This window comes from Chiloscyllium plagiosum, chromosome 1, assembly GCF_004010195.1.
Source record: "Chiloscyllium plagiosum isolate BGI_BamShark_2017 chromosome 1, ASM401019v2, whole genome shotgun sequence".
NCBI lineage: Eukaryota > Metazoa > Chordata > Chondrichthyes > Orectolobiformes > Hemiscylliidae > Chiloscyllium > Chiloscyllium plagiosum.
In genome coordinates, this window is record NC_057710.1 from 120,970,986 (window position 1) to 120,994,619 (window position 23,634).

At 41.5% G+C, this 23,634-nt stretch overlaps 1 protein-coding gene across 1 annotated transcript in view; it reads right to left on the reverse strand.

Moving 5' to 3' along the window:
• LOC122552750 (serine/threonine-protein phosphatase with EF-hands 2-like) overlaps positions 1-21,996 on the reverse strand; it is a 61,520-nt gene extending 39,524 nt beyond the window's left edge. Inside the window, exons 1-2 of the mRNA XM_043695670.1 lie at positions 21,660-21,996; positions 2,799-2,899 (exon numbers count right to left, since the gene is read on the reverse strand). Coding sequence (XP_043551605.1) covers positions 2,799-2,853 — 55 coding nt within the window. The 5' untranslated portion in view covers positions 2,854-2,899; positions 21,660-21,996. The remainder of the gene's footprint in view (positions 1-2,798; positions 2,900-21,659) is intronic.
• Positions 21,997-23,634: the final 1,638 nt, after the last annotated feature.

A 23,634-nucleotide genomic window follows, 5' to 3' on the forward strand; every position in this document is an offset into this window, starting at 1 on the left:
GGAGAATAAGCCAGGTCATGATGTTGCAGATTGTGGTGGAGTATAGTTCTGCTGCTGATGGTCCACCCTGCCTCATGTGAATCCTAATCTTGAGTTGCTATATCTGTTTGGAGTCTAACCCATTTAGCATGGTGATAGTGCAACACAGTATGATGGACACTATTATCACTGGATTTCATCTCCACAAGGGTATTGCATCTTACTGATACCGTCATGCTCAAATGACTACCACCTGATGAAGGAGTGTCGCTCCGAAAGTGAGTGGGCTTCCAATTAAACCTGTTGGACTATAACCTGGTGTTGTGTGATTTTTAACTTTGTACACCCCAGTCCAAATCATGCTCAAATGCATCTGTGACAGGGAGATTGGTAAGGTTGATTGGTAAGGTTGACCTGGGTTCCCAGGACACTAGTTGGGCTTCTAGATTATTTGTCCAGTAGAATGACACACAGGTTTCACCTCACTGACAAATGAACATGTTGTCCAAATTTGCTTAGTTGGTTTAAACAATCAATATATGCAGAAGGTCAGCATTTCCAGTATTTAGTCTCTGAATTACTGAGAAATCCACAGTTAGAGTAAGGGCAAAGTGATGGCATAGTCCTACACTAATAAACTAGAGACCCAGTTAATGTCCCATAGACCCGGATTTAAATCCACCATGGCTGAAGTAATTTGAATTCAATAAAAGAAAAGGTGAAGTAAAAGTCAAAGATGATCATGAAGCAATTGTTGTAAAAACCCCGTTGTTCACTGATGCCCTTTAGGGGAGGAAAGTTGTCATCCTTACCAGATCTAGTCCACATGTGACTCCAGAACTTCAGCAATGTGGGTGACTTGATTATCCTCTGAAATAGTCTAGCAAGTTATTCAGTTCAAGGGCATCAAGGGATGGACAGCAAATGCTTACCCAATTAGTGATGCCTACATTCAAAATGGCTGCCAGGGCACATACGGCGACGATGACCTTGTGGTTTAAACATTGGAATGGTACTCCTCAGATCCAGTTAGTGTTTTAATGGCCAGGGTTCAAATTCCATCCTGGCAGATGGAACTAATGTAACTTTCTTTAAAAATGGATTTAGAAATCCAATGATGTCCATGAAAACATTCATTGTTTTTAAAAATCCATCTTACAGTATTTATTAATATCCTTAGGAGAGAAATGCCTTCCTTAACTGCTCTGGTTTATATGTGATTCCAAACCCACAACAGTTTTGTTGACTCTTAACCTGAAAAGTCCTCCTTACTAATATATAGAGCATAAACTGGGTGAGCTATCTGGAGATAATGAGGGCTGCAGGTACTGGAAAGGCTTCAGCCTTGATAATACATTGGCTCTGCCGATCCTCTGATGCTGCTTGACTTTCTGTGCTTTTTCAAGCTCCACTCTTTATTGACTCTTGGTGAGTTATCTCACAGTCTAGTCATACAATAACCTGATATAGTCATACTTACATGATATTTTACTCAGACATTCCCACCGACAGGGCAGCCCACTAGGATTTCTCAACATTGACTCTGGATCCCATGAAGTCTTATGGCATAGGCAAACATGGGCAAGGAAACCTCCTGCTATTACCACGTACTGTCCATTCTTGGTTAGAGCATTTGGAGGATACACTGAGGGTGGCAAGGGGGCAGATGAACACTGCGTAGCAGAGTTTAATATCCATCACCAAAAGTAGTTCAGAGCACCACTACTGATCAAGCTGGTCTAATCCTAAAGGACATAATTGCTAGGCTGTGACTGTGGCAAGTGGTGAGGAAACCAACAAGAGGGAAAAGCATGCTTGACCTCATCCTCACCAATCAGCCTGCTACAGATGCATCTGTCCATGACAGTATCAGTTACAGTGAGCACTGTACAGTCATTGGGGAGACAAAGTTTTGATTTGTTCTTTTATACATCAGGAAGTTTGTCATTATTTGACACTTAGTACCAATTTATCCATTTTTGCATTTCCTTGCTAGTGATCTGATGTGGAATTCTTGTTAATGATCTTAAAATTGAATTTCTGGTGGATGACATCTAAACTTTTATAATAGTTTACCAACTTTTACGGCAATATGTTGAGACTTGAAAGGCCATATGTCCTACTACTGTTCACGTTTTATTTAAAACTATTATCTGCTTCTCTAGGTAGCATCATTCAGGATTATCATAGCACACATCATGGTGTGGTTTTGATTTGGGAATCGGGCAAAGAGGAAGGCTTCAAGTCTTCCTCAGCCAGAAAAGGGGGTGGAGCAGGGTCGAAACTAATGCTCTTCATATTATTTCTGAACCACACATAATCCATCTAGCGATGTCAGTTTACCTAACCCCAAAGGCTATTAACATACATCTTTAAAGAGACAGTGTTTGGGAACCTATTGCTCACGCAAAAGGAGGATCCATAAGGAGGATTTTGAATGAAATAGTAATCTGCTTCCATGAAAAATACTGTGAACTGTGTGGAAAATTTGACCAAGTTATAATCTTGAGAGACTATCTATACAACAATCAGGGATGTCTCAGGGAAATCTTTTGTAGAGGATAATAGAACCATAAAATGATACATTGCACAAAGAGTTGAAAGAAATATATGACATAGCTGGAGGTCACATTCTATATAACAATGGAAATTTAGCATTAATATGGTATAACGTGTAATAAGGATAAAATACCACTGAAAATATAAACTGTGCCTTTAAATTTAAATATGTCTAATATAGCACCTAAAAAAAGTTTGGTTCATCAAACTCTTATTATGTCAGTTGAGCAGAAACTGAGTAAGTGGTACTCCGGTCTTACCTTTCACTGATCTCTTCATCGAATTAGTATTAACTCTAGAACTACCACATCCCATGGTCTGCTGGTCCTTCAATGTCTTTCTTTTTCACCACCTTCTAAAGCTGTGAGAAGAAATTTGCTTATTTAATGAACATTACAGCATATATATGTTACTGGACAGTGAAATATACTCATGGAAACAGTGCATCCTTGCCACAAATTATCTAAAAAAAATTGTATAGTTATTTTTAGCTAACTTGGAGTCTTACCAATATGGGAAATGGAAAGAGATTCTTGCATTTTACATAGGAAGTGTGTAAGTGAAATATGAAGTGTGAAACAAGATTGTATTGTGAAAAAACTAATTTTATCACCACATGATTATTGATCGAGATAATTCAGGAGCATGAAGCAGAAACATCTTGGCTCCCAAGCAAGGAAGGAATTTGGATGACAGATTGATTTCAGAAATGCAACTTAATGAAAAGCAGTAGCTTTTAAAATGATGTAACATTATTGGATGGAGAACCAGGTCAACTTCCATTACTTTAATGTGGCATAGCACAAGAAGCGCGCAAACCCTCCTGAATCCAAGTGTGTGAGAAACGATCACCCATTGACCAGCTAGAAGATTCACCTGATTCTAGATCTGCTGCATAAATATCCTCTGGAATTTCATGATTTCATGGCTATGTTATTAATTTCTTAAACATTTCCTCCCAGCAGTATATGTTCATTTTCTGTTCAGGCAACAATAGTGTATTTGATGAATACTAATATCTGAACCATCAGTGTCAATGGGAAAGGTAAAAACGAAACCATATGAATTATAATTACAAATGACTAGAATCATGCATTTGCACAATTAAAAATATGAAAATTTCTGTTTTTTATAAGCAGCAAGACACACTTACAATTCCACTGGTATCAGTATTCATCCTGAATCTCAGGCAAGTGCCCATTTTCCAGATGTGAACCAAACATGAGAACATGAGAAAATGAGAATGTAACTCAATCCCATTTTACTTCAGAGTGTAAATTGTGGGGATTGTATGATCAGGATTGGGAACCATGGTTATCCTTGCCCCTCTGAGTTTTGACTAATTAACTAGAGCTAGTTCCACCTGAGGCATTTGATTGTGTAAGCACATAAATTCCTGTTATTATTGTGTAATACCAACACACAAGGAATTTTCACAACTATTTCAGGCAAGGTTTAAAATAATAAAAGCAAAATGATGCAGATGCTGGAAATCTGAAATAACAACAATAAGTGCTGGAGAAAGTTAGCAGGTTAGATTAGATTTCCTACAGTATGGAAACAGGCCCATTGGCCCAACAAGTCCACACCGACCCTCCAAAGAGCAACTCACCCAGACCCATCCCCCTACCTAATGCTCCTAACACGTTGTGCAATTTTGCATGGCCAATTCACCTGGCCTGCACATCTTTGGATTGTGGGAGGAAACCCACGCAGACACAGGGAGAATGTACAAACTCCACACAGACAGTGCCCAAGGCAGGGACTGAACGCAAGTCCCTGGCACTGTGAGGCAGCAGTGCTAGCCACTGAGTCACTGTGCCACCCTAGATCTGGCAGCATCTGTGGAAAGAGAAACAATTAGTGTTTCAAATCTGATACAGCTTATTCAGAGCTAAAGGGGGAGGAAAAATTGTGTTTTTATGCTGTTAACAAAAGTGGGGGGTGGGAGAGGGTGGCAAGGAGTGCATGAAACAGATGGTGAAGGTGCCTAAAACAAAAGACAAAAGGAGGTAAAGGATGGATAGGTAATGAAAATAAACGTAACTGATAGGTGTAAATAGGAGAAAATGTGTCCATTCTGCCGAGAACAAAGCTAACAAGACATGGGTGAGAAGGATGGGGGGGGAAGGGGGCTGTGGAAGTTGTAATCAAAATGGCGGATATAGATATTACGCTCTGAAGTTGTGGAACGCAATATCCAGTCCAAGACACTGCAAAGTGACTAAGCAGAAATACAGGGCATCTTCCTCCAGTCTGTACTGTGCGTCATTCGAACACTGCAGCAGGCGCAGCATGGAAATGTTAGCTTGGGGTAAAGATGGTTTATTGAAATCACAAACAAGTGGAAGATCAGAATCTTTCCTATGCACACAGCAGAGGTGTTCCACCAGGTCTGCATTCCAATGTAAAGGAGACTACAATGTGTACAATAGACTAGTTGAAAGAAGTGCAAGTAAAATGCTGCTTTGCCTAGAAAGTGGTCTTTAGTATTAAGGAGGAAGGATGTGAAAGCAAGTTTTTTTTAGATTAGATTAGATTACTTACAGTGTGGAAACAGGCCCTTCGGCCCAACAAGTCCACACCGACCCGCCGAAGCGCAACCCACCCATACCCCTACATTTACCACTTTAACCTAACACTACGGGCAATTTAGCATGGCCAATTCACCTGACCCGCACATTTTTGGATTGTGGGAGGAAACCGGAGCACCCGGAGGAAACCCATGCAGACACGGGGAGAACGTGCAAACTCCACACAGTCAGTCGCCTGAGCCGGGAATTGAACCCGGGTCTCTGGCGCTGTGAGGCAGCAGTGCTAACCACTGTGCCACCGTGCCGCCCACTAGTTTTACACCTTCTGTGATTATATGGAAAGGTGCAGTGGGTGGAGAGACTGTGGTCAAGAATTGTTAAGTGTGGACAGGGTATTGTGGTGGGAGCAGCTCACCCCACATAATGCTGAAAGTAAAGGGGAGGGGAAGATGTGTTTGGTGATGGAAACAAATCGGAATGACAGAGTGCCCTGTCAGCCATGGTGAGGAGATTCATCAATTAATGGAAAGGGGAGATGGGCTGGAGACATCCAAATGGAAGATGGTATTATCAGAAAGGATGCAAATGAGATACAGAAACTGGGAGGAAATATGGACGTTGGTGGTCAGCCTATTCCCAGAAATGGAAACAGTGAAGTCCAGGAAGGAAAGGGAAAAGTCATAGATGGATCAGGTGAACGTTAGAGAAGCTTAGAAGTAAGTTGAGATTTGCCTTCAATATCTCCAGCTTGCCCCCTAGACCCCACCACAGACTCTGGTGTTCACCAGTAGGCCCTTGCAGTAACTTCGTCTGGCTATTTTTGGTGGCTCCCATTAAGTTTGGGATATATTAATGGAACCTGGGACTACCTCTCGCAGCTTTGGCCAAACTTGATAAAACAGCAGGGACTTTGTTGTATTTCCCTGGGCCTGGTGAAGATAGAATTCTTTCCAACCACTGACTGAACCACTGAACTATTCCAGCATTGGCTGGTAATTTCTTCAGCCATTCTCCTTCTCTGCCACCAAAGAGTCATAGAGTCATACAACATGGAAACAGACTCTTTGGTCCAACTCATCTGCACCAACAAGACTCTCCATTCTGACCTCGACCCATTTGCCAGCATTTGGCCTGTGACCCTCTAAATCCTTCCTATTCATGTACCCATCCAAATGTCTTTTAAATGTTGCAATTTTACCTGCCTTCATCACATCCTCTGGCAGTTCATTCCATACATGCACCACCTTCTGCCTTAAAAAGTTACCCCTCAGCACCCTTTTAAACTTATCACTCTCACGTTAAATGGCATGTTGGCTCAGTGGTTAGCACTACTGCCTCATAACAGCAGCAACCCAGGTTCAATTCCTGCATTGGGTGACATTCTTCCCTGTGTTTGCTTGGGTTTCCTCCCACAATCCAAAGATGTGCTGGCCAGGTGAATTGGCCATGCTAAATTGCCCATTGCATTAGTCAGGGGTAAATATGGGGAATGGGTCTGGGTGGGTTACTCTTTGGAGGGTTGATATGGACTTTTTGGGCTGAAGGGCCTGCTTCCCTACTGTAGGGTACCTAATCTAAACCTATGTCCTCTAGTTTTGGACTCCAAGGAAAAAGACCTTGGATATTTATCCTATCCATTGAGCTCATGATTTTATAAACCTCAATAAGGTCATTCTCAATCTCCAGGGCAAATAGCCCGACCTATTCAGTCTCTTCCTATGGCTCAGATCTCCAGTACCAGCAAGTTTCTTTTCTGCACCCTCTCAATTTAACAACATCCATCCTATAAAAGGGCGACCAGAATTGTATGCAGTATTCCAAAAGTGGCCTAAGCAATGTTCTGTATAACTGCAACATGACTTCCCAATTCCTATACACAATGTTTTCACCAATGAAGGCAAGGGTCCGAAACACCTCCTTCACCAGCCTGTCTACCTGTGACTCCACTTTCAAGGAGCGATGCACCTGCACCTCTCAGTGTCTTTGTTCGGCAACGTTCCCCTGGGCCCTATCATTTACTGTGTAATTCCTGCCCTGCTTTGCCATCTAAAGTGCAACAGCTCATGGTTATCTAAGTTAAACTTCACCTACTAATCCTTGGACCATTGGTCCATCTGTTCAAGGTCCTGTTGTACTCTGGAGATAATCTTCTTCCCTGTCCACTACACCAATTATTTTGTTGTCATCTAAAAACTTCCTAACCATACCTCTGATATTCACATTCAAATCCTTTATATAAATGACAAAAAGCAGTGGACCCAGCCATGATCCTCGTGGCACACCACTGGTCACAGGCCTCCAGTCTGAAAACTATCCTTCCACCATTACCCTGTCTCCTACCTTCAAGCCAATTTTGTATCCAATTGGCTAGCTTCCCCAAATCCCATGTGATCTAAACTTATTAACTAGTCCACCTGGCAAAACTTTGTCGAACACCTTTTTAAATTCCATTTGGACAACATCCACTGCTCTGCTTTCAACAATCTTCTTTGTCACTCTTTCAAAAAACTCAGCCAAGTTAGTGAGACACAATTTCTCACACCCAAAGCCATGCTGACTATCTCTAATCATTCCTTGCCTTTCCAAATGCATGTAAATCCTGTCACTCAGAATCCCTTCCAACAATGTCCCTACCACTGACAGAAGGTTCACTGGTCCCCTGCATTTTACTCACAACCTTTCTTCAATAATGGCACTACACATTAACCACCATCCAATCTTCCGGCACCTCACCCAAGGCTATCAGTGACACAAATATCTGAGCAAAGGGCCCAGCAATCCCTTCCCAGCTTCCCACAGAGTTCTTGAAAACACCTGATCAGACCCTGGGGATTTAAATATCTTTCTGTGTTTTAAAACCTCCAACACTTCCTCTTTTTTAATATGGATACTTCAAGATATCATTATTTATTTCCCCAAGTTCAAGCTTTGAGACAATTCACTGACTCTACCCCTTTGTGTTTTTGCTGAAGTAACAATAGCTGAGTGGGTGAAAGCCAGAAGATATTCCTGACCAAACTTTTAATTACATGTTTGGGCTTTTCCCTCCTTTTTTTATTCTATTCTATACTTTATCTTTATAAATAAGAGTTGCACAGTGCAAATGTATCATGTTCCAAGTAAGTATACTACTGATGATTTTGGAGTGTTTGTAAATTATTTTTGATTCAATGGAAATAAGTCAGTTTGATTCTCACTTACCTTGGCTAACAAACCAACTGTATCTTAGCAACGTTGATTAAACTGTTTAACTTAATCATCTTTACCCGAATTGGATATCAGGTCAATGAGACACTTAGAATTCATGGAAAGTTAATTGTGCAATGACCTAAATTATAGTCATATGGATATTATATCGTACAAAGAAAGCAGTGAAAATGGGTGAAAGCACATCAGCAAAGTTGGTAGATTTTTGCCAAAGAGTTCCGTTGCAAAGCCTTTGATAAGACACTGAATTTTGGATTTCTGTACCTTAGGAGCAGGTATATGGTCTGTTTCACAATGTCTGTTTCAGAGAAAGCATAGCAGTTGACCTTTCAGTGACTGTGGAACACAAGTGGGGGTCCAGGCTGTCATTCAGAGGACCAACTCTCCCATACTTTAAAGGATTCTTTATTCCTTATGGGACAATTTTTGGTTTTCTAGTACAGCCTATGGAAACAGATCCTGGGAGCCTCCAATTTGAGTTTGAGCGATTCAAATGGGACTGTAAGTGAGTGAGGCAGCTAGTAGTGAGTTCGCAATGTGAGAAAACAAGATAAGTTGTCAAATTGAGACAGCACATCCCCTCGCAATTATGATTTCCCCATTACACTTCATATTGAAAACCCCCACCATCCTCATATTTGCCAAACACTTCTGACCAGCACCATCGCTACATATCCTTTTCCCGAGTTGAAGTGACCCTTATTTTATTTTATAACAATTGGTCATTCTGTCATGGATCAGATTTGACAATTTGCTTTTCATTTTCAAGCGCAAAGTGTAGAACTTGACAGTGTGCCCATTTATTCTCACACCATCCCCCCCTGCCCTGCACCATCCCTTCCAAAGCATTTCCCCCACCTACATGCACCCTCCTGCACATCCTCCCAACACCAGGCACTAGCACTGACTAGCCTTGCCTGGCTTCTCTCACTTGCACAATGTACCTGATATCTTGATACTAGCGACTTACAGGCAGTTTAGGGAATATACCTGGATTTTGAAAAGTTTGCCAGGATCAGTGGATAGGTTTCCTGGTGGTCATAATCCTAATGTTAGTTGCAGTATCACTGGCCTATAGATTTTTGGGAGTAGAATATTCCATTCTCTTAAACATACATCACTGAACACCATTCGGTAGCGATGAAGGGCTCTCCCAACAACACTGTTTAAAGGCAACAACAGTTGGCTGCTGCTTGATTATCACTAACTCTTGAATGAGGTTGGTGGGTTTTCCACCATCATTTAACTTTGGTGATGTCCACAGGAAGTTAGGGTGAAAGCCATGTATGGATCTGACAAAGTTCTGCTTAGATCACTTGCTGTCAAGTGTTGTAGTTACCTTGGCCTGCAATGGAGATGAGGAGAGGCAACAGAAAAGGACAAGCTGTTTGCACACAGAATGATGGAGGTGGAGGAGAAGGCAGGGGGACTCATCTACACTGAGTTTTCAGAAAACATTCACTGACGATGCACATAGAAAACAATACTAGTCTTGGAGCATAAAGCAAATAATAACAAAAATATTATGGTTATACAGACCCTTTAGCATAATGAAATGATCCCAAGCCATTTCATAGCAGCATTATGAAAGCATGTGATACTGAGCAACAAAAATCGTATTCGGTCAGATGATCCAAACCTTGGTCATACAGTCATAGGGTCATAGAGATGTACAGCATGGAAACAGACCCTTCGGTCCAACTCATCCATGCTGACCAGATATCCCAACCCAATCTAGTCCCACCTGCCAGCATCCAGCTCATATCCCTCCAAACCCTTCCTATTCATATACCCATCCAACTGCCTCTTAAATGTTGCAATTGTACCAGACTCCACCACATCCTCTGGCAGGTCATTCCATACTCGTACCACGCTCTGTGTGAAACGTTGCCCCTTAGGTCTCTTTTATACCTTTCCCCACTCACCCTAAACCTATGCCCTCTAGTTCTGGACTCCCGCACCCCAGTGAAAAGACTTTGTCTATCTACCCTATTGATGCCCTTCATGATTTTATAAACCTCTGTAAGGTCACCCCTCAGCCTCTGACACTCCAGGGAAAACAGCACCAGCATGTTCAACCTCTCCCTGTAGCTCAGATCCTCCAACCCTGGCAACGTCCTTGTAGATCTTTTCTGAACCCTTTCAAGTTTCACAACATCTTTCTGATAGGAAGGAGACTAGAATTGCATTCAAAATTCCAAAAGTGGCCTAACCAAAGTTCTTTACAGCCACAAATGACTTCCTGTACTCAATACTCTGACCAATAAAGGAAAGCATACCAAACACCTTCTTCACTATCCTATCTGCCTGCAACTTTACTTTCAAGGAGCTATGAACCTGCACTCCAAGCTCTCTTTGCTCAGCAACACTCCCTGGGACCTTATCATTAAGGGTATAAGTCCTGCTAAGATTTGCTTTCCCAAAATGCAGCACCTTACATTTACCTAAATTAAACTCCATCTGCCACTACTCAGTCCATTGGCCCATCTGATCAAGGTCCTGTTGTAATCTGAGGTAACCCTTTTCACTGTCCACTACACCTCCAATTTTGGTGTCATCTGCAAACTGACTAACTGTACCTCTTAAGCTCACATCCAAATCATTTATATAAATGACGAAAAGTAGTGGACCCAGCAGCGATTCTTGTGGCACTCCACTGATCACAGGCCTCCAGCCTGTAAAACAACTCTCCACCACCACCCTCTGTCTTCTACCTTTGAGCCAGTTCTGTATCCAATGGTCAGTTCTTCCTGTATTCCATGAGATCGAATCTTGCTAACTAGTCTCCCATGTGGAACCTTGTCCAACACCTTACTGAAGTCCATACAGATCGTATCTACTGTTCTGCCCTCATTAATCCTCTTTGTTACTTCTTCAAAAAGCTCAATCAAGTTTGTGAGACATGATTTCCCGTGCACAAAGTCATGTTGATTATCCCTAATCAGTCCTTTCCTTTCCAAATATGTGTACATCCTGTCCATCAGGATTGGTCATTGAGATAAGGCTTTAAGAAAGGCCTTAAAGAAGAAAATGTGTTGCTGGAAAAGCGCAGCAGGTCAGGCAGCATCCAGGGAACAGGAGAATCGATGTTTCGGGCATAAGCCCTTCTTCAGGAAGGGCTTATGCCTGAAACGTCGATTCTCCTGTTCCCTGGATGCTGCCTGACCTGCTGCGCTTTTCCAGCAACACATTTTCAGCTCTATCTCCAGCATCTGCAGATCTCACTTTCTCCTTAAAGAAGAAAATCATGATAAAGAGATGGTGGTGTTTAAGGAGGAAATTCCGGAGCTTGGGACCTAGGCAACTGAATGGTCATCAGTCGTGGAGATAATGCTTGTGATTGCACAAAATTCCAGAATTAGAAGAAATGTGTATCAGAGGGTTGGAAGGCTGGAGGAGCTCGCAGAGATAATTTAGAGAAAAGCCATGAAGGGATTTGTAAACATAAGTGAAACATTTATGAAGGTCAACACTTTGCTTGGGAGACAATGTCGGTCAGTGAGTGGAGAGATGATAGAGGAATGGGACTTGTTGAGTGTCAAGACATGTTTGCAGAGTTTTAGATGACCTCAAGTTTGAAGAGAGTGGAGAGATAAGCCAGGAGTGCATTGGAAGAGTCAACTATTGAGGTAATGAAGGCATGGTTGAGGGCTTCAGCAGCATATCAGCTGAGGCAGCCACAAAGTTGAGCAATGATATGGTGTTACAAAAGATGGAAATTTTACCATTGTTATTTTTATTATGTAAGATTATTGATTAAAAGTTTTAAAGGATGTGGGAGTGGACAGCCCTTTAATAGGAAGATAACAAAGTCATGCTACCCAAACATGAGCCCGACATTGACTGGCTGTTCCCACTTCATATCCTCCATTCCTGCCTGAGCCAGCCCCACCCGCTGTTCTCCTGCGGCTCTCCTATGTACCGTGTAGTTAAATATCGGAAACCACAGACCTTTTCCAAAACTGCAAAGTCAGCTGGGGCACGCAGTCTTTAACTGATCACGAACCAGACGTCACGAGATTCTCGTGTACAGCTGACTTCATGTTAAAGATAGGATGTACTTTTTAGAAAATAGCTTAACAAGAATTACTAGCATGCAAATACGTTGTAGGTAGAAACTCACCCAAGATTGCGTGAGGTTGACACACCAGGAACATATCATTAACTATACCTGTGCATCTTAAATCTGAGTTTCGCATTCTGAATGGTTTATTCACCTGGATGCCACATTTCCCAACCCGGTGGGCTTTATAAAATCTCCGTGCCCTCAAACCCATGTTGGAGAACGACAGTGAGCACCTGCCGTTGCAAACTGTGGGATGTTGCTAACATCTCCAGGGTCAGCCTTGAAGGAAGCGAGGGGCACAAATTACAAAAAAAGATCTGTTACCTTGACGATCAGTGGCAGTGCTGCCCTTGATTTGTTTCGAGGTTACAGTTGGGGTTTCAAGATGTGCAAGAGCTCAGTTGAAGCTTCTTCTGTGGAATGAAGACTGCTCAAGCGTTGGTCCTCTGAAGCAACTGAAGTTGAGCTATAAGAATTGCTCCCTAATGACAGCCCCCTGACAGTCTCTTGCTGAGAGCCTCTCCCTCCTTACAGCACCATCACTCGTGTGTCTTCTCTTTAAACTTGCAGTCAAATTCAATTACCAGAAGAAACCACACTAGGCTACCCATGTCTGGAAGCTATTTTTACCACCGCTAGCTTTTAAATAAACATAAAAGTACTTCAACAACAGACAACTATAAATAATTCCAACTCATCAATTACAGGAAGGGTCTGAAAATACATATAATTGCACTGATAGTCAGACAAAATGATCTGTAATTAGTTCATGATTCCTTTAAATAGCAAGTTGTTGGGCCTTTCATATCATTTAATACAATGCAAACAATAGTTGGACTGTTGAGTTTAGGAATAATAGAACTGGTGTCATGACCACAAAAAACGCATTTCCACACAATGATCTGAGAGCTAGGAAATTGAATGTGTGTCACTAGCCCCCTTTTAATTGGCGAGTGAGTCATGTTAAAAATAACCAGCAGCAAAGCTTTAATCTTAAACAAAATAAAGGTTAATTTAGAATGCACCGCCAAAGGTTACTTCGGCAAAAGTTAACAAAGTTACTAACTAAATGCATAAAAAGATGAAATGCAGGTATGTATATAAGATATTTATGAAAATGAGATTAGATCAGTAATATATTGTTGTGGGCTTGCAACTTTGCAGTTGAAGTGTTGGTTGCCTGGAATGAAGGCTTGCATGGAAAAATTATTCAGCAGCTGCAATCGCTTCTAGAGTAGCACAATCAATAATTTGCATTTATAGATGGAGTCAATGTGTTTGGGGCAGCATAGTAGCTCAGTGGTTAGCACTGCTGTGTCACAGCACCAGGGACCCAGGTTTGATTCCCACCATGGGCGACTGTGTGAAGTTTGCACGTTCTCCCTGTGTCTGTGTGGGTTTCCTCCCGTAATCCAAAGATGTGCAGGTCAGGTAAATTGGCCATGCTAAGTTGCCCATCATATTAGGTGCATTACTCAGGGATAAATGTAAGGAGGTGGATAACTCTTCAAAGAGTTGTTGAGCCAAATGGCCTGTTTCCACAGGGGATCTAATCATTAGGTAGAAAAGCATAGGAGAGTGAATGGAGGTTCACCCAACACTTGAAAACTGCACCTATTTGTTTTTTCAGCAGAAAAGGGATGATTTCTGGGCACCTTTATCTGTAGGTGGATAGAGACAGGGCAAGAGTCGATGGGTGAGTGGCATTTTTGGCTAGGGATAACACTACAGCTGTATTTAGGAAGCATATTCCTGTGAATGCATCCAGTGAAGTTATTTGGATGGAACTGAGAAATAAGAAAAGAATGATCACCTTATTGGGGGATTGTACTACAGCCACACCCCCCCCCCCCCCCCCCCCCCGCCCCCAATACTCAATGGGAAATTCAGAAGCAAATTTGAAAGGAGATCGCAGATATCTTTAAGAATAATAGGGTTGTAATGGTAGGTGATGTTAACTTTCCAAATATAGGCTGGGATCATGTTAAGGGCTTGAATATATGCATGAACAAGAAAATTTCAGATTGAGAATGTGGATGTACATATGAGAGAAGGAGCAAAACTTGAATTTCTCTTGGGAAATAAGGCAAGGTAAGGGACTAAGTAGCAGTCAGTAGCACTGGGTCTTCATAGTTCCATTGGTTTTAAAATAGGTATGGAAAAAGATAAACCTGAACTAAAAGTTAAAGTTCTTAATTGGAATAAGGCCAGTTTTGTTGGTATTAGGCAAAAGCTTTCAAAAGTTGATTGGGAGAAGCTATTTGCAGGTAAAGGGATGGCCAGAACATGGGAGGCCTTCAAAAATAAGGTAACGAGAGTTTATCGGCAGTATGTTCCTGTTAGTATGAATTGCAAGACTGGTGAATGGGAATGCTGGATGACTAGGAAAATTGAGGCTCTGGTCAAGAAAAAAGAAGGCATATATCAGGGGTACACAGCTAGGATGGAGTGAATCACTAGAGGAGTATAAGAGCAATAGGAGTCTACTCGAGGGAAATCAGGAAAGGGAACATGAGATATGTTTGACAAATAGGGTTAAGGAGAATCCAAAGAGATTCAACAAAACCATTGATGGCAAAGGGGTAACTATGGAGAGAATAGGACCCCATAAAGATCAAAAAGGCTGTCTATACGTGGAACCGCAGGAGGTGGGTGAGATACTAAATGAGTATTTCACATCTATTTTTACTGTGGAGAAGCATATGGATACTAGGGTACTTGGAGAAACAAACAGTGATATCTTGAAAGGTCTCTATATTAGAGACAAGGTATTGCTGAATATCTTAAAACCCATAAAGGTGGATAAATCCCTGGGACTTGATCAGGTATCTCCCAGAACTCTGTGGAAAGTGATTGCTGAGATATTTGTATCATTGACAGCCATGGGTGAGGTGTTGGAAGAGTGGAGGGTTTCTAATGTGGTGCCATTATTTAAGAAAGACTCTTAGGAAAAGCCAGGGAAATATAGGCTGGTGAGCTTTATGTCAGTGGTAGATAAGTTGTTGGAGAGGATTCTGAGGGATAGGATTGACATGTAGATGGAAAGGCAAGGACCGATTAGGGTTATTGTTTGTGGAAAATCGTGTCTCAGTAATCTTAGTGTTAAGATCCTGGGGAGTGTTGTCAAATAAAGCGAACAGGTTCATAGTTCGTTGAAAGTGGAGTCACAGGTAGACATGGCAGTGAAGAAGGCATTTGGTAAGCTTGCCTTTAGTGGTCAGTGTATTGAGTATAGGAGTTGGGAGGTTATGTTGCAGTTGTACATGAAATTGGTTAGACCAATTTTAGAATACTGTGTTCAGTTCTGGTCTCCCTACTACAGGAAAGATGTTGTGAAATTTGAAAGGGTTCAGAAAATATTTGCAAGGATGTTGCCAGGATTGGAGGGTTTGAGCTATAGGGAGAGGCTGAATAAACTCAGGGCCAATTTCCCTGGAGCATTGGAGGCTGAGTGGTGACCTTATAAAATGATGAGGGCATGGATAAAGTGAATTGTCAAGGTCTTTTCCCCAGAGTAGGGGTGTCCAAAACTAGAAGGCATAGGTTTAAGGTGAAAGGGGGAAGATATAAAAGGGACCTAAGAGGCCACTTTTTCCCCCAGGGAATGGTGTGTGTATGGAATGAGCTGCCAAAGGAAGTAGTGGAGGCTGGTACAATTATAACATTTAAAAAGCATCTGGATGGATACACGAATAGGTGGGGTTTAGAGGGATGTTGGTCACTGGGAACTGGGACTAGATTAGTTTAGGATATCTCGTCAGCATGAATGAGTTGGACTGATGGGTCTGCTCAGATGCTGTACATCTCCATGATTCTTTGACTCTTTAACTTGATTGAGTTTTTTGAGCAAGTGACAAACAAGATTGATGAAAACAGAGCGGTGGACATTTTCAGTATATATTTCAGCAAGGCATTCGACAAGATTCTGTTGGGTGGATTGGTTAGCAAGTTTAGATCACATGGAATCCATGGGGGTCTCGCCATTTGGATACGAAATTGACTTGAATGTAGGAGATAAAGTGTGGTGATGGAGGGTTGCCTTTCAGACTAGAGGCCTGTGACCAGTAGTATGCCACAAGGATTGGTGCTGGGTCCACTGTTTTTCATCATTTATATATATGATTTGGGTGTGAATATACATCAACTTTTAAAAGGCTTTTGATCAAGTCACACTTCAGAGATTAGCATGGACTTCTAGGAGTCATACAATTAAAAGTAGGACTTTGGATAGTGTTGTAGAACAGCGAGACCAATGAGTTCAGGTATATAATTCTTTGAAGTTTGTGTCATGTATAGATAGGGTGGTAAAGAAGATATGTAGCACACTTGCATTCATTGTTTAGAGTATAGGAGTTGGGACGTCATGTTAAGGTTGTACAGAAGGTTGGTGAGGCCTCTTCTGGAATACTGTGTCCGATTCTGGTGGCCCTGTTATGGGAAGGACATTATTAAGCTGGTGAGGGTTCAGAGAGATTTACCGGGATGTTGCCAGGAATGGAAGGTTTGATGCAGGGAGAGGCTGGATCGGCTGGGATTTCTTTTCACTGAAACGTAGGAGGTTGAGGAGTGATCTTATGGAAGCTTATAAAATATTAAAGGATATGGATTAGGTGAATGGCTGGTATTTTTTCCTTAGGATTTCAAGACGAGAGGAAATGCTTTTAAGGTGAGAGGAGAAAGATTTTAAAAATGAGGGGCAATTTTTGTTTACATGGAGGGTGGTTCATATGTGGAATGAACTTCCAGAGGAAGTGATGGATGTGGGTACAGTAACAAACATCTGAAAAACATTCTGATAAGGACATGAATAAGAAATGTTTGACAGAATAAGAGCCAAGCACAGGCAGGTGGGGCTAGTTTAATTTGTAATTATGACCAGCACATACTGGTTGGACTTGAAAGGTCTGTTTCCTTAGCCTCTATGACTCTAAGGTGTATTTAAGGTAAATAATATAGATGCATTTAAAGTCAAACTAGATAAACACCGAATCATAGAATAATTACAGCTAAGTCAGCCTGCCATGTCAGAGGTGGCTTTCCAAAGGAACAATTCACCTCAGGAACTCAACACTTTATCCTTACTGTACGCTAATCCTTTTCAGCTAATAATTGAATTGTCCCTAGAATATGTCTATTGAATCTGCCTCCACCACACGCTGAGGCAATACCATTCCAGCTCCCAATCACTCACTGTGTGAAGTCTTTTTTTCTCATGTTTCCATTGCTTGTTTTGACAATGACCTTAAATCTAAGTCCTCTTGTTCTCAATCCTTCCAATAGTGGAAACAACGTTTTCCTATCCACTCTGCCTGGACACCTCATAATTTTGAATACTCAACCATCTTTTCTCATTTATCCACGTAACTGTAGTTTTTCATTCCTGGAAACAATCCTATGAATCTCTTCTGCATTGTCTGTAATGCCTTCCCATCCTTTCTACAGTTGACATCAAATTGGATTCAAAACTTCAATTGAAGCAGACCAGTGTTCTATATAATTTTGCCATAACTCACTTGATTGAGTACTCTATGCATCTATTGAAAGGAACTGAAGATACTATATGCTCTGACTGTTCTTTCAGCCTGCACTGCCACCTTAATGATTTATGCACAAATACATACAGCTCCTTCTGCTTCTGTGCCCCTTTTAGAATTGTTACCTTTATTTTATATTATTTCTCCAATTTTGTATTCTTCTAACAAAATGAACCACTTCACACTTCTCTGCATTAAATTTCATCTGGCACTTCTCTGCTCGACATGTGAAAGCTTGTGCTGATGGTGTTAGCTGAAAGGGAGCAGGAGGACACAGAGTGGGGTGACATAAATGTCAGTTATGGACAGGCTGGGGTGAAAGGCTGTGCTGAATGCAATCCAATGTAATTACTGTCATAATCTACTGCTCCTTGTACTATCAACTGTCATTAAACCCCTTTACCATTGTCTGCATTATATCACAGATTCCTTTTTCAAAGATTAAGTGAAGCCTAATAAAGGAGTTCAACACAGTCTTTCTTTCTCTTTTTCTTCAGTTTTTATTGTGTTTTACTTGCTTGTTAAAAGTTCAGTGATGTTCCCTGTTGCACATGTTTTGTATAGTTAATCATCTAATACTGATTCATACTCCATAACACAATGCAGCCATCATTGTAAATTAGTATTACACATTGAACCAGACTGTGTTCCATAAACATCACAAATGTAAGCAATTCAGTAATATCACCCAACAAATCAGACATTTTGATGAAAAGCAACAACATTTGCAATTATAAAAGTGGTGGGGGCATGGAAAGCGCTGCCTGTGGGAGTGGCAGAGTCAGAATCATTGGTGACCTTTAAGTGGCAATTGGATAGGTACATGGATAGGTGCTTAAGCTAGGACAAATGTTCAGCACAACATCGTGGGCCGAAGGGCCTGTTCTGTGCTGTATTGTTCTATGTTCTATGGACATTTAATAACATTTCAAGAAACTTCACCAGTGATATTAACCAAGAAAATGTGACACCAAGCTTATCAAGGAGGAATTAAGACAGAGGACCTAAAGCTTGGTCAAAAGTAACATTAAACCGATTTTTCTTTTGACTGGCTTTGTCAATATATGTATTAATTTCGGTTTAGATTTCATGCATTAAACTTGGATTATTGTTTAATCAACTTGCACTGACAAGGGTTTAACAAAGGAAATCTGAACTGTAGAAATACCATTGTATAAACGTACAAAAGTCTGGTGACAATATGCAAGTAAAATTAATTTAATGGACTGGATTTTTTGTGGTGTCTCTGCACTGTGCAGATCTTTAGGCAAGGTTTGAGAGGTGCTGGAAAAAACACAGCAGGTCAGGCAGCATCCAAGGAGCAGGAAAATCGACTTTTCAGGCAAAAGCCCTTCGTCAGGAATAGAGGCAGGGTGCCTGCAATGGAAGATAAATGAGATGGGGGTGGGGTTGGGGAGAAAGTAGCATAGAGTACAATAGGTGAATGGGGCTGGAGATGGAGGTGATAGGTCAGAGAGGAGGGTGGAGTGTATAGGTGGAAAGGAAGATAGGCAGGTAGGACAGGTCATGAGGGTGGTGCACCTCACTCCAGCTCCAGCCTTCTACCTCAGCACCACCCTCATGACCTGTCCTACCTGCCTATCTTCCTTTCCACCTATCCACTCAACCCTCCTCTCTGACCTATCACCTCCATCCCCAGCCCCATTCACCTATTGTACTCTATGCTACTTTCTCCCCACCCCCACCCCCTCTTATTTATCTCTCCACTGCAGGCCCCCTGCCTCTATTCCTGATGGAGGGCTTTTGCCCGAAACGTCGATTTTCCTGCTCCACGGATGCTGCCTGACCTGTTGTGCTTTTCCAGCACCACTCTAATCTAGACTCTAGTTTCCAGCATCTGCAGTCATTGTTTTTACCTAGATGTTTAGGCAAGGCAGCTAACTCCCAATCCTAGGATTTCCAAACCCATTTCTGACATTTCTGTTTTTTTGTCAAGGAGCTATAAAGGTACAGATCGTGAGCCTGCACACTGCATTCCTGACCTATCTAGACCTTTTGTGGGGATATTGATCTCCAAGTTTCCTTTAACCTTTGTGGAGTAGGGACACACTTTCAAGGAGTCATGATTCATGGTCTTTCACAGATATTGTGGGCCATTATTTGGATTGGACAAACATATGAATTAGAGGCTCCTTGCCCTCTGTGTGGCCTCAACTCTATATTCCCTGCTGCCCCCATTAACGTTTGACTCACGTGATTATAAAGGATGAGGGAACCTTTTGAAACCTATATTCAAAATGTCTTTCTTGTACACTCCCATATCAACCTATGTCCTTCCACCCATCACAATAGCTTCTCATTCCCTCCATCCATTCCACATGGCTCCTCTTATCCTCCATGCTAATCTACAAACCTCTACCCACCCTCATAGACTTGTATACTTCCACAGCAACCTATGCACTTCCACCAACGATTCTTCGCACCCTCCATGCCAAGCTAATATACTTTCATGTTCATCCACCCTGTATATTGAACCTTAAGTTATAGCAGTGTTCATGGAACTATATGCTATTGGATTTGGGATTGGTTAGTACAGCTACCTGGATGGCAGATTTATAATAAAGAATAATGTTAACAGTGTACATTCAATTCCCATGTCAACTCAGGTTACCACAAATGTCCTGCCTTCTCAATGCTGCTCCTCATCTGACCCTCAGGTTAAACCACCATCATTGTAATCTCTCTCTAATGTGATAAGACTATAGAGGCTTTACCTTTGACCTACAGAGATGTCCAAAATCTCACTACCAGTGCTTGACAATCTTTATCTCATGTAAATAAGCATTGTGCAATTAACAGCACCGAACACCACAAAGAAGCTGTCAGTCAAGCAATATCTTCCATTGGGTGCAGCAGTTCAAACACACTAATGAATATCAGGGCTCTCAGCCAAGAATGCAAAATGAAGCTTGCGATGGCAGGACACCCCTTCCATAATATTGGAATGGGTTTCAGGTCTATTTATAAATCTAATACTTAAATAAGTTGGTGGGGAGAGAACACCTTAGAATGGAAGTATTCCATTTACCTCTCCTGAACTGCAGGCTGCAGCTTCTTCAATGTTTGAATGCCTTCTATTGGCCCTCCATATTTGAGACCACATCCACTGCACTTAATTGAAAGAAGAGCCCAATATTTGGCGATTATTTGATCAATTTGAGGAAACTCCCCATATATAATGGAGTCAGGACCCTATTTTGACCTGACATGGGGCTCCCAAAACCTGAAAAAGAGAAAATAGCAAGAAAGAAGAGCTCTGCAACATTGCAGGAGAGTTTGTTTCCAAATGAAAAGCAAATGCACTCTCTAGAGACCAGGTACAGACTGAAATATCTGTGAGCAAATTGTTGAGTGTTTACCTGCCCTGTGCTTGTCAATGTGTTTGCTTCTGTTATGTATGGTTAAGAACACTTCCAAATTGGCTTTACATCTTCCTTTCTATCAAAGTTGAAATAATAAATAGTGCACAAATATATTTGACACATGAGTCTAATGTGAAAAAGTATTTCTTTGCAGTGTGAGAGGTGGGAAATTAACAAACTATGATCAGTTTTTGGACAAGATTTATTGGGACTGGTATTGAAAATGTTCCCTATGATATAAATGAGCCAAATTTAGTGGCCTACCAATCTGTCACAGAAATAAACTCCATTGGGTTAAGTCTTACTAACATCAATTACTGTTTATTTATAGCGACTGACTGTCCATAGGCCAGGCATTGAAATGGCACTAAGAGCAATAGTAACATAACTTCCTTACCTGGTGACTGTTTGCTGTATATATTCCCAGTCGTGACCCTTCTTCACAAATCCTCTGGAAGTTGGTTTATTCACAATACTGCCTTATTTAACAATGATCAGTCTTTTGTAATGGTCTTATGGTGGCTGTCTCCAGTGTGAAATTAATTTGTTAAATCTGTTAAGCAACTCTCCATACTGGATGCCAGATGAAATAAATTCTGTTTCATGTTATTGTCAACTCACAGTGAAGATGAGCTCAGACGGCAAATCCAGAAACCATATTCATATTTTCTCCTGTGACAGTCTGAGGTACACACACTAGGACGACACTTATTATAAGCTGTTCTAAGTGGCTTCGTGTCCCCATGTGACTCATTTAATTGAACCAACATGTTCAAGTAGATTGGGATTATAGAGGGATTTGTTTTTAATTTAAACCTTCAGCATTTTCCTTCTACCAGTGACACCAGCTCACATACAGGCCTGAGCTTGTGAAACTTGACGCTGCTCGAGCTAATACTCCATGGATTGCTTAATTCAAAGTCACTCCCAAATTATCACAGATATTGCATTTTTAAAAAATTTCTCAGATTTCTTTGACAGAGGAGAGTTACCCTTGGCTGTACTTAGCTAAGCTTCCTGATGAAGGGTTTTTGCCCAAAACATCAATTTTCCTGCTCTTTGGATGCTGCGTGACCTGCTGTGCTTTTCCAGCACCACACTCTCGACTCTAATCTCCAGCATCTGCAGTCCTCACTTTCGCTTAGCTAAGTAGCTGACATGGTTCGAGAACTGCTTGTTATTGTTAATAATGTGAAAAGAATACACAAGAACATTATCAAATGGTGTTAGATTCATGAGGAACACTAAAAGACTTGATGGAACCAACTGCATGTAAAAATACTTTGAATACTTTATTTTAAAAACCTGTTGTATCAAAAATTCCAAAGCCCTTGTCTCCTCTTATTATCTTATACGAATTACAAATGTAATTAGATAGTCTAGTCTCTATAAACAGACGATATTTACATGTGACCAAAAGAGCTATGTTCATTAACCTCCTCAAATAAAAAAAAACACACCCATGAATGTGCTATGAGGCGCACCTTCTGTGTGACTTGCATTAAAAACAGGCACTTGTCTGTGGCAACAATATTACTTGGGAGAATTCCTCATGTTTTGCAGGCTTTGTGGTTAAGTTCTTCTCTGTGATCTCACCTGAAGTAACAAGGAGGTATCACTATGAATAATAATGGAAAATCTATCATGACGTTACTACAGTGATCACATTGTCCTTCCCTTACGACCGACAAGCCAACTCACCTTTCTTCTCCGAAAATAACAGTACAGCCCTCACACATGAAAGTACGTTCCAAAAACCTCACGTCCTATCTGTCATAATTATGCAGTCACATAGTCATAGCAACACACCCCTGGTCCAAGTTGTCCATGCCAACCAGCCATCCTAAGATAATCTAGTTCTATTTGCCAGCACGTGGCCCATATCTTTCTAAACCCTTCCTGTTCATATACTCATCTAGATGCCTTTTAAATGTCGTAATCGTACTAGCTTCCATCACTTCCAGTCTAGATTAGAGTGGTGCTGGAAAAGCACAGCCGGTCAGGCAGCATCCGAGGATGCAGGAAAATCGACGTCAATTTTCCTGCTCCTCAGATGCTGCTTGACCAGCTGTCCTTTTCCAGCACTACTCTAATCTAGACTCTGATCTCTAGCATCTGCAGTCCTCACTTTTGCCTCCATCACTTAAAGTAGCAGCTCATGCCATACCTGCACCACCCTTTGCGTGAAAAACCTGCCCCTTCGGTCCCTTTTAAATGTTTCCTTCTTACTCTAAACTTATGCCCTCTAGTTCTGGACTCCCCCACCCCAGGGAAAAGACCTAGTCTATTTACCCTATCCATGCCCCTCATGATTTTATAAACCTCAATGAAGTCACCCCTCAGTCTTTGACACTTCAGGGAAAACACCCCCA